The 15471-nt window shown below is 35.9% G+C and overlaps 1 protein-coding gene across 1 annotated transcript; it reads right to left on the bottom strand.

The window, feature by feature from the left end:
• Positions 1 to 515: 515 nt before the first annotated feature.
• On the bottom strand, positions 516 to 15042 carry LOC101899220 (V-type proton ATPase 116 kDa subunit a 1). Its single transcript, XM_005178387.4, has 5 exons — positions 14886 to 15042; positions 3215 to 3355; positions 1012 to 3109; positions 776 to 947; positions 516 to 704 (listed from the first exon to the last, which is right to left on the bottom strand). The coding sequence occupies exons 2-5, from the start codon at positions 3329 to 3331 to the stop codon at positions 614 to 616; spliced, it is 2478 nt and encodes an 825-aa protein (XP_005178444.1). The 5' UTR covers positions 3332 to 3355; positions 14886 to 15042; the 3' UTR covers positions 516 to 613.
• Positions 15043 to 15471: the final 429 nt, after the last annotated feature.

Here is a 15471-nt window from a genome sequence, read left to right as displayed (position 1 = left end):
TTTGAACACCTAACAACACGACGGAGTTCGTAAATATTCCGGAAATGCCCCCGGTCAAAAAGCTAAGGGCAGGGCTTTATGACATAATATCAAGAATGAAATCTTCCAAAATGGATTTGGAAATAAGGGGTCTTTGAACATATTGTAGTGTTATAGGATATCACATGGTCGGCCCCGCATGACCATAGCCTTTGGTTACTTGTTTTTAATATAAACCTATCAAAGTCATATCATGCAGGAATGTTATTTGGTTCATAGTTGGTATGATCTACTTCACATAAATTCACAATATAAACTTTTTTGTCAGGGGAGCTCTGCTAAATACGCATGGTGGCCTTGCCCGACTTTTGACCTGTTTTTACTAGTTTATATACATAAATGATTTGAGTGGAGATTCGTTCGTTCTATCGATCATCTAAATGACAACTATCATACATATTTAATCAACTACCACGGCGCCATCTAGTGATCGTACTTCTTAAACCTTACATCTGTAAACTGTAAAACCATCAGTATATTATGCATGATCGTATTTTATTATCGAATAATTTTACATTTGAAAAATAAAAGCATAATTATTGCTGGATCTCACTCAATATTTGTTTTTTAAAAATTATTCCTCACTTTCATTCAAAATGGTCTTGAATGAGAATGGTTGGAAGGCATAGCCCAAACCTTCGTAGAATTTGCTCATGAATTCGACCCTGTATGAGGAAAAAACAACAAATAAATAAATTATTCCATGACATAAAGAATTAAGGTGATTCCATCTTACCAATGCAAACGCAATGTGTGCAAGAAAGCCGATAGACCTTCAATCAAAACCAAAATACCAAATGTCAAACCAGCCCAGGCGCCAAAAATGAAAAATAGCATTACGGAACCAGCATAGCTGGGTATGATTAAACCCCTTTGCATGACCATGCTCCACAAGACCTCAGATAATTCTGTAATAAATAATTGCATTAATTAACTTCTGTTAAGTTCAGTTAAGTGCCCACAACAACTTACGGGCATGAGCCAATGACAAAGCCCACAAACGCAGATACGAAGCCGTATGGGAAATGGTACTCAAAACATATTCAATGGTGTGAATTGCCTGTTGAATGAAAACTTCACCCATTGGCTCATCATCGTGGCCATGGCCACCGTGACCACCGGCAGATGCAGCCGGCTTTGCGGCAGCTTGTCCATTATTCTCAATGTCTCCGTTGGCATGATGGGCAACAGGTTGCTTTTTACGTTGACACATGATGTAGAATGGCTTGCCCAACAACATCCATGGAATGCAGATAACAGCAATGATCACGAACACAGTTTGCAACATATCTTGACCTTCGAAAAGATATTCCTCGCAGCCTGGCAAGGGCTCTTGGTGTTTGAACAACATCATGTTGATGAACAAAATCAAAATCGATGGAGCACAGCCGGGTGTCAATTCTAGCTCATCGGCCTTGCCATTGTATTTTACAAACTTGAAGAACATCATGAAAACCATATAACCGAACAGTAGGACCAAAAACACGACCTGAGGTATGAAGTCCATGATAATGTTGATGCGCTTCCTGAAGTGGGTATAGTTGACCAGCGACATGCAGACACCGAACACCATGTGCAGGACACCAAAGATAATGGACAACTTCATTTTATAGGTGTTAAGGAAAATAATTTTGTTATCGGCCAGCTGCCATATGGGATCCAGACCCATAGGATATACACCTTGGACATGGTACTTGGGATTCATTTGCATGTAGGGATTTTCCGTCACGGTGGTGGTATTGTAACGCACCATCCAAGTGGAACCAAAGATGTTCATGGACTTGGAAAAGACATCGTTGTATATGAAGCCGGTGTACATGGAAAACAGACCCATCAACAGGATAATGTAACGGCCACCAAAGAAAAGTTGGAAAATTTCACCTTTGATTTTGCGCAAAGTGTTCTCCTTGAGCACCAGGTACAGGGCGAACAGGAAGAGAATCATGCCATGGCCCAAATCGCCAAACATCACAGCGAACAAGAAAGGGAAGGAGATGCATGTGTAGAGGGCAGGATTGGCCTCACGATACGATGCCACACCATAGGAATCGATTAGATTTTGGAAACCATTGGTAAACTTGTTGGTGCGTGTGAAAGTCGGCGGTTGTTCATTCGTCTCGATGACATTTACAAATGATGGAATTGTACTCTCCACCATTTTCGAGCCACGGGCCAAAGCATTGCTCACCGTCTGGAAATCGTTGAGGGGAACCCAACCTTCACCAATCAAACACTTGTTCGAAACATCCATATTGAACATGTTCAGGGTGTGATAGATGGCCTTCATTTTCTTAATGCTTATCGTCCAAATGGGCATGTTGCGAGAGGCACTAACCAAGACACGATTGCGATGATCGGCAGTACTGTTCAATACCATTTTCAAATCTTCCAATCGCGTAGAGACATCTTTCAACATATCCACACGCTCCTGATGGGCACTGGGACAGGGATAGACGGCAGCATGGAAGGCTTGGCAAATCTTTTGAATTCTCTGCTTCAATTGTTCACCTTGGAAAAAGGCCACGAACACTGTCTTCAAAACTGGATGTCCCGTTTCGGGATCCGTAAGCATGCCGCTCAAATCGCTGCGTTTCAAAAAGATATTACCGCGTGAAATACGCCATAACATACGTTCGAAAGCAAAGAATTTCTCCAACTTTATAACACCGGCAATAAAGCCCAGCTGGCCCCTCTGCTGTTGGGCGGCCATATCATTTGGATCGATATAACGATTCGTATCCAAATTCATAATTTCCTTATCGTCAAAGAAACATTCGGTATTTTCCAATACCGCCTTCAATTCGCTCATGTCATTGTAATTCATATTCAAATTGACACCGTTCTGACTCAACTCCTTCAACTCCGTCTCAATCGATTCCAAGTGGGCCTCCAAATCTATGATTTCCCTTGGATTTGGTGCAGCCGGTTCGTTGTCTTCATCGAGTTTGGGCATCTCGATGCCATCCTTGCGCATCTCGTTTTCGACATAACGAATACGACGTTCAAGCTCATCACAGCGTCTCACTTCGGTGACAAATTTACGCTGAAAGGCGCTTACCTCTCCGTTAAGCTGAAATCGAAGATAATGATATCATTTAATTAATTATCTTAACATTTCCAAGAAGATTTGATGGGGAAACTAAAGGGAGGGGTGGGGGAAGGCAACTGTACTCACATCACGGAATTGTACACAACCCAATTCACCCAACTCAGCCACTGAGGCATAGGCTGCTTCAGGCTGTATGAAGAGCTGGCACAAAGCCATATCTTCGCTGCGAAACATATCACCCATGGCGGCGATTTATGGAACGTCTAACTGGAAATTAAAACAAAAATAATAACACAATTTAGTTAATTGATTCGACGGAATTGATGTAATATTGTTAAACAATTAGGACAATAGCTAGTCATTAATGTGAAATGAAAACATGTGAGCGGCGTAACAGGTTTAAACCAAAAAACCCTAGCCACTAATAAGTTGAAAGTATTGAATGGAATATGGAAAAGTATTGCAAGACAACTCAACTCAAAATGCAAAAATTGAATAAATCCCGCGAAGTAATGCCAAAATTTTGTGGTAATGTTTGCAGACTTATAAGAAAGGACTTTGTAAGAAGTTTGTCGCCTTTGAGGAGGGATATCTACAGCAATAACCCCATGGCAAAGGTAAGGATAACACTGTGTATAAATGATTAAAAATCCAGCAGATTATGAAACTAGAGCTTATAATAGAAGACACATTTATCGTCCTTTTAAAAGTTAACATCGCAAAGTAACCGAAAAAAGAGTCCTTGGAATCTGTTCATTTTAGGTATAAAGTGTCTTCGCAAATATTATTGATAACAACAAGAGGATTTTTTTTGATCAAATAAGATGAAAAAACTGCAACCACCTTCAGACTGCTGTCATTTCTAAGCCACTCGTCCGACAGCTATTAAAATTATTCCAGTGACAGCTCATTATATTGTTTATAAGCGTTCAAAGACATTTTGGTAGGAATTTTCCAAAAAAAAATTTATTCGTGATGGCATTCAAGCGTGATAGTGTGATTTCTTTTTATTTGACTGGAAAACCACAAGTGGCTATCGTACGAGCTCTCCAGCATTTAAATGTGAATAAATCTTTTGTGTCTCGTATCATCGCTCGTTACCGTGATACTTGTAGCATAGCCCGACGTCAAGGAAGTGGACGGAAGAAAACAACAACATCAGCAGAAATGGTTCTAGAAGTAAAGAAGGGACTTGATCGTGAGCCGAGCATATCGCAATATTCCATTTGGTAAATATTTAAAAATGAGCTCGGGGTAAAGCCATTGAAATTCTAAAAAGTGCAAGAACTTCCACCGCAACAGAAAGAAAATAGACTCAAAAGAGACAAACAGTTGCTTCGCTTGGCCGAAAGTAGTGAACTACCGAATTTGGTATTCTCCGATGAGGAAACATTCGTTGTCCAGCAGTTTGTAAACAAACAAAATAATCGTCGTTACTTGCCAAAGAGGTCAGCTGAAAATGTGCACCTTCGGTTGGCCACCAGAACTCAAGCGCCGGCCATGGTGATGGTGTGGGCCGCCATAACAGCCGATGGTCACTCTCCGCTCGTTGTGATCGACTTGCCAAAGAGGTCAGCTGTAAATGTGCACCTTTAGCTGGCCACCAGAACTCCCACGCCGGCCATGGCGATGGTTGCTGTCCGCTCGTATTAATCGACCGTGGCATCAGAATAAATGCCGAATATTATCGCGAAAATATTTTGGAGGGTGTATTAAAGCCTTGGGCACGCAAACATTTTGGCCTCAGACCTTGGACATTCTAACAGGACTCAGCCACCATCGCACACATCATTTCCAGCGCGCAATGGCCGCCAAAATCTCCGGATATCTATCCGTTGGACTATTTTGACTGGAGTATTTTGGAAATCAAGTTTGGTACTAAAAAATACCAAAGTGTCGATTACCTCAAGCAAGCGCTTCGCCGGGAATGGTCCAAAATACCGCAGAGCAACATTTGGGAAGCGTGTGACGGTTTCATTGGTCGTTTGTATTCGTATCAAAGGTGACCATTTCGAACAAATCTAAACTTGCTCTTGAATTTGATGGGATTTCTGACATTTTTTGCTTTCAATCAATAAAATTTAAAAAAAAGTAAAAATTATGGCGTTTGACTTTGTTGCAGTTTTTTTATCGCACCCTGTATAAAATGTTCTATGTAAGGATGTTGCTTACAAGCTGGAAACACAAAATGCCATTTCATTGCAAATTCGATTTAAAATGAAGACTAAAATAAGAATAACCTTTTAAGTGTGACGGTGTTGTTATGTGGGGCCTATAACAAAACGTAAACTTACTTGGCATTAATTTTCAACACCAAATGTCCTGCAGACATAAAATACATCTGAGCAAAATATAATCGACCTACTTCATTTCTTTGGGAAGCTAGAGTGATTTTTACAGAAGAACGGACATGGATAAATCGAGATAAAATTTTATGTTGGTCTAGAACACATGTGCTTTGTGGGGTCTAAAATGTATATATCGTGGAGCTACCAACGAAATAACAAACTTAATATGCCCTCCATATCGGTCTATATTATGGTCAGCATGTAAGGGTACATTTTTATACCCTACAACACTATGTGTTGGGAGTATTATAAGTTTGATTGAAAAATTATATAACACCTCGAAATATTGGTTTCCCACATAGGAAAGTATATATGGATCTTCCTATCTCGCCGAGCTGAGTCGATCTAGCTATGTCCGTCCGTCTGTCCGTCTGTCCATGTTAATTTGTAATCACTCTACAGGTCGCAATTATGGCCCGATCTTCACGAAATTTTAAATGAATGATAGGGTCAGAATAGGAGATGATCGCATAATATTTAGGTTGAAATGGACCAATAACTGAAAAAAACATGATTATGGAGTTGCTCTACAGGTCCCAGTTATAGACCAATCGACGTGAAAATTAGCATGGGGCTAGAGCTTAGGGATGGGCAGAAGCCTTCCAATTTTGATGGTCATCGGGTAATATTTAGTGAGTGAAATAAACCATAACATTTCTGTTAAACAAAAGTCAAATTTTCCATTAATCCATGAGAAATCACAAATAGACGAACACGTCAATTCTGATCGTTACGTAGATGCCGATAGTAAATATATCGGTTGTATATAGCGATATATTCACAAGGGTAGGGTTGGGCTCAAAAGGGTTAGGCCTATTGTTTTCATAGATGTCCGCAATATATTTAGGGGCTGAAATCGACCAACAACTAAAAAAGTTCCTGATTTTGCAGCCGTTGTAAAGGTCACAAATAGAAACCAAAGGACACGGAATCTCGCATGAAGTTAGAATTTAGGACAGTGGATTGAATGGACCACTACTTTTAAAAAATATCAGCATTACTTACAGGCGATATCCGAAATAAACAAAAGGCGAACTTCAGGCTTTCTTATACTGATTTCTTTGACGAATATAGCCAAATATCGTAGACAAGCAAATCATATGGATGAGTCTAAATTTGAAGGTAAAGAGGGGCATCTTACTTTTGGAGATGATCGCAAAATATTTAGGGGTTAAAATGAACCAAAAACCGAAAACAATTCCTGATCACACAATTGAAGCTAATCGACACGCCTGAGAAGAGAGTAAAGGACACGGAGGAATTTTAAGATTTTGGATGACCATTGGATTATATTTAGCTGTAAAATGGACCACTACAACTAACAGCACGACGGAATGCGTAAATATTGGGCAAATGTCCATGGTCAAAATACTAAGGGTAATATCTGGGCAGTACTCAATATCATAATTTTAAAAATGGAATATTGCAAAATGGATTTGGACATAAGCGGGCTTCTAACATATTGTAGTGTTGTAGGGTATCACATGGTCGGCCCCGCAAGACTATAGCCTTTGCTTACTTGTTACATCTAAAAGAATAAGCTTGACTTTTTTGTTTAAATTTGTAAGTTAAGGAGTTAAGTATATCACGAAAAAATTGTGAAGATCATATTCGCATTTTCAACGTTTTTATTACAACCAATAATTTCCGGGATATTGATATATGTAAATGTATGCTCCTGCAGTTTTTAAGTTAACCCCCTTCCAATGGACCCAAATTACACATTTGTCACCCATCGATACACATTCAAATATTAAAACCAAATATTCTTAATGAGATACATACATATAAATACATACACATATATATTTACAAAGTATTTACTTTACGCATTGACGCATCAATGCACAGAAACAAAATATGAATGGAGTTTGTTGTCATTAAAAAAGTCGGAACATCCATACATACACACTTGTGGGGATTTAAATATTATTTATGATTAAATATTATTTATAAGTGTTTTTTTTTCGTTTTTTGTTTGTTAATATAATGACATTTTTTGTTTTTAATTTGACAAGTTAAGTCGATGGGATATTAGTGTTACTTGGAGTATTAAAATAGTTGTTATTCAACTGATAAATAATTGGTTTTTGAATAAAAAATTAAATTAAATTGTATTATATATTTTTTGGTTGTATGGAAAAGATTAACAAGTTTTTTTCTTGTGATTATTAATAAATTACAAGTAGATAATATTCACAATTTTTCACATATTCAAATGATTGATTGATAATTTGAAAAGTTAATATTATTATTTGATGAATGTTGTAGCCAGTGAAGATGTATTTATATTTATTTGGGGATGTATTTATCTCTTCGAATTTTATCAATGTATTTTATATCAAAAAAAAAAGAAGAAAGACAAAATAAATAAATATTTTTTTTTAAATTATGAGCGTCTTAGCTGAATATTTCTTCAAAATTAATAAAAACCAGTAAAGAAAGTCCTAAAGTCGGGCGGGGCCGATTTTATGATAACCTACACCACTTTGCTAATTTAGTAGAACTCCACATAACAATTAAAAGTTTTATGGGAGAATTCAATCATACACGCTATGATTATAATTATAATTTAAAATTCAAGGACTAAATATGCCGAAGCATTTATATCTGTTAAATTCGGACTTGTATTGCCCATTTGGTGCAAAATTAATTTTTACCGATTATCTCCAATTTCAATAGGGTTCGTCTTTGGGCCAAACAAATGTTGTTTGGAAAATTTCATCTCAATCGGATAATAAATGCGACCTGCATTTTGTTCACAAGAATACATGGACAGGCGGACGGACAGACGGACTGACATGCATAAATCAACTCAGAAAGTGATTCTATGGAGATCCTCAAATGTAACTATGGGTCTCGCTTCCTTCTCCATGTTACAAACAAATGCACAAGGACATAATACCCTGACCAACTTGTGGTGTAGGGTATAAAAAAAAACATATAAATAAATGAATAATTAATTTTTAAAAATTATGAGTATCGTAGCAAAATATTTCTTCAAAATCATTAACAAAACCATATCTATAATAATGCTACGTCACAGGGCAATTAGAATATTATAAAATTATATTACCACACCCATTTATTGATATCATCAAAGATATTTCCAAATAAAAAGTTGGGGTAATATTCTTCGATAACAATCTGAAAAAAAAACTCGCCCCCCATAAAATGGTACAATTTAGTCACGAGGTTTGTTTGGACAACGTGCCGCTTACGGTACTTTGAACGTACTTTATTTTCTAGGAAATTATTTTCCCAAATCATATGTCACAACAAGTATTTGTCTGTATTGTCAAAGATAAGTTTTTTTTCAGTTCGAAAATGTCAAGACGTCACCATAATCGAATTATTTTATGATGTCAAATGATAGTGTTTAGATAAAAATTTTGCTCATATGATCAGAATCACGTGCTTTACGTCATAAATGTCAAGAAGGCCACTCAATTGATATACAATTCTACAATTAATCAAACCAAATGGTACGATTGGCACTAGGCATTATGCACATGTACGAGTATGTAGCTATTGGTCCCCGCCGCTCTCTATCTTACATTGTTTGCCTGTTTTTAGCCCTTATCACAAAGCGATAAGGATTAGCGATAATCTTCAAAAAATTAATACCAGCGGAAAACGATGATTAGTGGCTTTAAGAAAACATATTAATAAATTTTAAATTAGAACTGTGATTTATATTAAAATCATAAATTCATCATCTGCAATGACATTTGGACATTTCTGGTTAAAAGCTGATTATCGTTCGGAAAAAATAATTTTGTGTTTGTTGTAAATTTCATGAGGAATGAATTTGATATTTTTAATAAAATATCGGAACCAATGAGTAGAATTGCAATGATTGTATTATGTTTATGGGTCCAAATCGTCTATAATCTTTTGTTTGGGAAAATAGAAATATTTTTCATCTGAAAGTAGCTCAACAAATCTCCAATGCATGACTGACATTATCGGTCAGATTTGACTGAAAAGTTTTAAGTTTTGTTTTTACAATCAATACCAACAACTCCACTATTTTTTTTTTTAACCAAATCGTTGGAACTAATATTAAATACCATCTCTCGGTAGGTTTTCTAAACTCATAGAAAACTTTATTCTATGAAAATTTTGGGATGTATGGTTAAGACCCTCGAAATTTATGAAATCAGGAGCATCCTATACACAGACTCTTCTACATTAAACTCAATTGCCAAAAAGTTCTCTACGGCAGGAGAATCTAAGCCCCTTTATGTCCAAATCCATTTTGAAAGATTTCACTGTTGAAATTATATCATGGAGCACTGCCCAGATATTACCCTGTAAGTTGTTGTGATCCATTTTACTGCTGAATATAATCCTATGGTCATTCAAACTGCTAGAATTATTCCTTATCCTTAAGTCTGTTCTCAGCCGTGTCGAATGGCTTCAATTTTGTGATGAGGAAATTCTTTCTGCTTCTGGTTCATTTGAACCCCTAAATATTTTGCAATCATCTCCAAGTGCAAGAGGCCCCTCTGTATTTCCAAATCTAGACTAAAAAAAGTAGTGTTCCATTCTATCCTCTGTCCTAACTATAACTTCATGCGAGATTTCGTGTCTTTTGGTTTCTATTTGTGACCTTTATAACGGCTGCAAAATCAAGAATATTTTTAATTGTTGGTCCATTTCAACCTCTAAATATATTGCGGACATCTTTGAAAACGATAGGCCTAGCCCTCCTGAGCCTAATCCTACCCTTGTGAAAATTTTCGTGACGATCGGACGATAATTGCAATCTGTATATAATAACCAAAACCTGTTTTGTAAAGTGCAAAAATATTACAAAATTATAAGTCAAATTGAAAAAGTCGCATGCGATAAAAAATATGAAAAAATAAAAAAATATCACAAAATACAACAAAATCTATATTAACATCGTTATTGGCATCATTGGCGTTTTTTTAGATTTTATACTTATATGCCAAAAGGGAATTCTAAATTTACAAAATTTGTCAAAATCGCTCTAGCCATTCTGGAGATATAAGTATTCTAGCTAACATCCCCTTCCTTTGTATATATACATTGTAAATATTTCACTATATATATCCGATATTTTTACTATTGGCATCTACATAACGGTCAGAATTGACCTGTTCGTCTATTTATGATTTCGTCGGCATTAAAAATATTCGCATTTTAATGGAAAATTTGACTTTTATTTATCAACCACTAAATATTACCCGATGACCATCAAAATTCTAAGGCTTCTGCCCAGCCCAAAGCTGTAGCCCCATGCTAACTTTCGCGTCGATTGGTCTATAATTGTAACCTGTAGAGCAAATGCAAAATCAGGATTTTTCAGTTTTTGGTCCATTTCAACCGCTAATTATTATGCGATCATCTTCAAAAGAAATAGGGTTCTATTCTGACCGTAACCCCATCTACATTTTAAATTTCGTGAAGATCGGACCATAATTGCGACCTGTAGAGTGATTACAAATTAACATGGACAGACGGACAGACGGACAGACGGACATACATAGCTAGATCGACTCAGCTCGGCGAAATAGGAAGATCCATATATACTTTCCTATGTGGGAAACCAATATTTGTTTGGAGTTAACATATTATGTCGACTATAGCAAATCCTGAATTAATTCTCTTAACTATTTCAGCCAAAAATAAACTTTTTTCGTGTAAAATGTACAAAAACATCAGAAAAGTCATCATACCGGACGAAGGCAAAATATCGCTAATTTTGGCCATCATCCATAGATCGGATCAAATAACCCATAAATATCTTGTCTAGACCTCTAGTTAAATTTCCAACAGTGTTTTGCATTAAAAATAAAAAAAATCAACCTATTTAATTTTCCACAATACCCAAGATCCGTCAACACTTAAGGTGTTAAGACACTCTAAATACAATTTCAAGTGTTTGGTTTGTTCATTTTTATCTTATCATCCAATCGGCGCTTGTAACAATGTCTACAAAGTTGCGACACCATTATGAGGGTAGAGTGTCGGTGTATGCACCTATAATCGCTGGAGAGATATGATGAGGGTTACCAACAATGTTTACACGCACATATGCAGGTACATATAAACACATTGAAAAATGCATTTAATAATGGAATGGGGTTTTGTGTCGCGCAATTAATGGTCGTTATGAAATAATCAGTATTATTATTTATATTCGATTACTTATTGGTTTGTGTTATTTGGGCGATAAAAATATTTTTGGAGGCCCTTGATTAAAATGGAATTATTTTTAATTATAACACTGCTTTAAAAATAATCATGTTGGCTTAGTATGACTTAATAATGTTTTCTAATGTTAAAGAATACCAAGGAATAAATAAAATCAGTAAGGAAAAGTCAAGAGTCGGAACACTATGCATATTTAGTAGAGCTTCCGTAACAATAGAATTTATTTGAAGAAGATCATACCACCTATAAAAAATTGACTTTTGAGCAGCTATAATTTAGTTTCACCACTATGTGGTGTAATATATAATAGGGAAATATTTTTGGTTTTTTAGTAATATTGATGCAAATATATTTAATTCCTACTCCACATAGTTGTAAGGGTATGATGTCTTTGTGCATTTGTTTGTAACAGGGAGAAGGAAGCAAAATAGACCCATAGTCAATTTTGAGGATCTTCATAGAATCACTTTCTGAGTCGATTTATGTATATTAATTCATTTGTCCATGTATTCTTGTGAACAAAATGCAGGTCGCATTTATTATCCGATTGAGATAAAATTTTCCAAACAATATTTGTTTCGCTCAAGGACGAATCCTCGTGAAATTGGTGAGAATCGGTCTAAATTTCCGATTTCGGGTTATTTGTGCAACATATGGCCTATAACAGTCCAAATGACTTCGACCGAATTCGGTCTAGAAACAAATACATACAATTCAGTTCAGATATAGCTATGGCTCCTAGATATATGATTTATCTGATTTGGGTAATATGCATTCCAAAAGATAGCTTATTTAGGTTAAAACAAGTAAGCAAAATCCATTTTGGAAGATTTAAATTTTGAAATTATATTAAGGAGCACTTCCCAGATATTACCATTGGCATTTTGACCAGGGTATAGCCCAACATTTACGCACTCCGTCGTGTTGTTAGTTTTTGTGGTTCATTAAGTATAATCCAATCGTAATCCAAAATGCTAGACTTCTTCCCTGTCCTTAACTCTCTTCTCATGCAAAATTTCGTGTCGATTGGTTTCAATTGTGTGATCAGGAACAATTTACGGTTTTTGGTTCATTTGAACCCCTCAATATTTTGCGATCATCTCCAAAGCAAGTGGCCTCTTTGTATCCCCAAATTTAGACTCATCTATATGATACGATACGATATTTGGCTATATTCTTTAACGAAATGAACATAAAAAGCCAGAAGTTCGCCTTTTGGATATCGCGTGTAAGTTATTTTCGGCGTTTCGGTAAAATGGAAATGTTGGTACTTTTTCATACTAAAGTATTGGTCCATTCAACCCTCTGTCCTAAACTCTAACTTCATGCGAGATTTCGTGTCCTTTGGTTGCTATTTATGACCTTTGTAGGGCTGCAAATCATGTTATTCTTTCATATCAAGAGGACATTCTGAATTGACAAAATTTGTCAAAATCGGTCCAGCCATTCTTGAGATCTAAGCATTCTTGCTAACATCCCCTTCCTTTGTATATACACATTGTATATATTTCACTATATATATATCCGATAATATTTACTATTGGTATCTACCTAACGGTCAGAATTGACCTGTTCGTCTATTTGTGATTTCGTCGGAATTAAAAATATTCGCGAAAAATGGAAGACTATTGCACAGCTCTAAGCTCTAGCCCAATGCTAAGTTCCGCGTCGATTGGTCTATAATTGCGACCTGTAGAGCAACTTAAAAATCAGGAAATTTTTCAGTTTTTGGTCCATGTCAACCCCTAAATATTATGCGATTATCTTCAATAGCAATATGCTTCTATTCTCGACTTAGTCCCACCTCCATTCTAAATTTCGAGAAGATCGGGCCATAATTACGACTCAGCTTGGCGAGATAGGAAGGTCCATATATACTTTCCTATGTGGGAAACCAGTATTTCGAGGTGTTACATAATTTTTGACCCAATCAAATTTATAATACCCCCAACCCATAGTGTTGTAGGGTATAAATACCCATCTCACATTTTTTCGAGATCAGATCAGTTTAGGATATAGCTCGCATATATATTTCTTTATCCGACATCAAGTGTACTGTGCACCAAACGGCTAATATCAGCCCAAATGGACTGAATTTTGAAAATTCCGACTGTATTCATTCTAGAAAGAAGTACTTCAAATGTAGTGAAAATCGGTTCAGATATATCTATAGCTCCCATATATATGTTCAATCCGATTTGGTGTTTAAAGCCCTCACATGCGTAATATGTACAACAAGTACTGCTCGAAAATACCGCTGCCAAAAGTTATCGAGATCAGTTCAGATTTTTACATAGCTTCGATATACATTTTCATCCGAAATACCCGAAATCCGAAATAAACATCCGGTTCTCTTCAATTCCCACACATCACAATATTTTTAATATCCCAAGGTCTAGTGTGAATATATATGTATCGGTCCATTCCTACTGGTACCTCTACCACAAAAGGTCAAAATTGTGTATATCCATCCATGAAGCTTATAAAACGCGAAAATATCTCAATATTTTCATAAATACAAGATCTGTTATAAAGATGGTAGAGATCTGGTACCTCCCCCACATAGGGCTCAAAATTTCGAAAAAAAAAAACACCTATAGAAAGAGAAATGAGCATCCAACTCTCTTTACACTTCACACATCCAAATATTTCTGCTAACGTAAGATCTATTGTGAAGATGATACACCGATACACTTGTCTTCTTTTTTTGCTCTAATTTTATAATCTGCTGGGTTTTTTTCTTTTAATAGTTTTTGTGTTGCACGGTGTAATGATCCATATTTAAAATTTTAAGATTGTAGTTGCTATTGATTGCTCAATTACAATATTATGTCACTTGTTACTATTTTACAAATGTTCCACCGAGAGTAATCCTCAGGTAAAATTGCAAAATTCAAGCTCTTACATTTTGCGGTTAACCCGGAAAAAACTTGTGTGTAAACGTAGTTTTATCTTAGTCAATTGTCCTAATTGTTTCTACATTTAGTATGTCATTATGTCATAAAATCCAAACGGAACCTATACCAGCAAGTGCAAGCAAAATATTTTTGTTTCTAAATTTAATAAGAGAAATTGATTAAATTTTTTTCTGGAATTTCAATCTGTAAATTACTTTGAAAAAGTCTTCCAACGAATTGGATCCATTGCCGAATTTTTAATATAAATCTCTCTATTGTTTTCAATATTTTTCATATTCACTGTTAACATTCCATTTTTAATCAAATTTTAAAATCTATTATAAATAAAACAATATTGACAATTACCACTTTCTCAAGGAGTATTAATTTTCAATAGCGCAATTCCCGATGCTTATCCGCCTTCACGTCGCCAGTTTTTGTACAATCCCGTTTAAAATATTTGCCAAACGAACCGACCTGTCGCGTAGCTGGTCGCGTTTACATCTGAGCGATATTTACGATTTGAAATTGTTAGAAATAAAAATTTTCTTTAATACCAATAATTCTGATAATTAGTACTTGTGATAATCTCAAAAAAGCAAGAATAAAAAAAACAAAACGCATACTACGAAAAATAACAACAATTTACTGAAAAAATTGCCCATATCAATAGCGCAAAAACAATTGGAAAATGATTTTAAAATTGTTTATCACATGGTTAGCCAAAGAAGTGGCGGCGGCGGCAGCAGCAGCGACAATAAAACGCTAGACATATTGGGAAACAATAAGAACAAAGTTAATTGTTAATTTCTTATCAACGAAACGTATTTCAATGACCCATCTGAGAGTGAATGACAACAGCGGGCACATCGTAACAACTTGTCGGTCGCTTCGTTGCGACACTGAAATTCGCTGTCAAGTGGTTGGTCGATAAACAAATGTTGCTACGTTC

This window comes from Musca domestica, unplaced genomic scaffold, assembly GCF_030504385.1.
Source record: "Musca domestica strain aabys unplaced genomic scaffold, Musca_domestica.polishedcontigs.V.1.1 3, whole genome shotgun sequence".
In the NCBI taxonomy this organism is placed as follows: domain Eukaryota; kingdom Metazoa; phylum Arthropoda; class Insecta; order Diptera; family Muscidae; genus Musca; species Musca domestica.
This window is presented reverse-complemented; position numbering and strand designations above follow the sequence as displayed.

Excerpts from the sequence above, each read along its gene's own strand:
- LOC101899220 (XM_005178387.4), bottom strand. The coding sequence starts at position 3,331 with ATGGGTGATATGTTTCGCAGCGAAGATATGGCTTTGTGCCAGCTCTTC. Across the intron at positions 3,110-3,214 it reads GTTGTGTACAATTCCGTGAT|CTTAACGGAGAGGTAAGCGC; the intron begins GTGAGTACAGTT and ends CTTCGATTTCAG. Across the intron at positions 948-1,011 it reads TTTGTCATTGGCTCATGCCC|AATTATCTGAGGTCTTGTGG; the intron begins GTAAGTTGTTGT and ends TATTTATTACAG.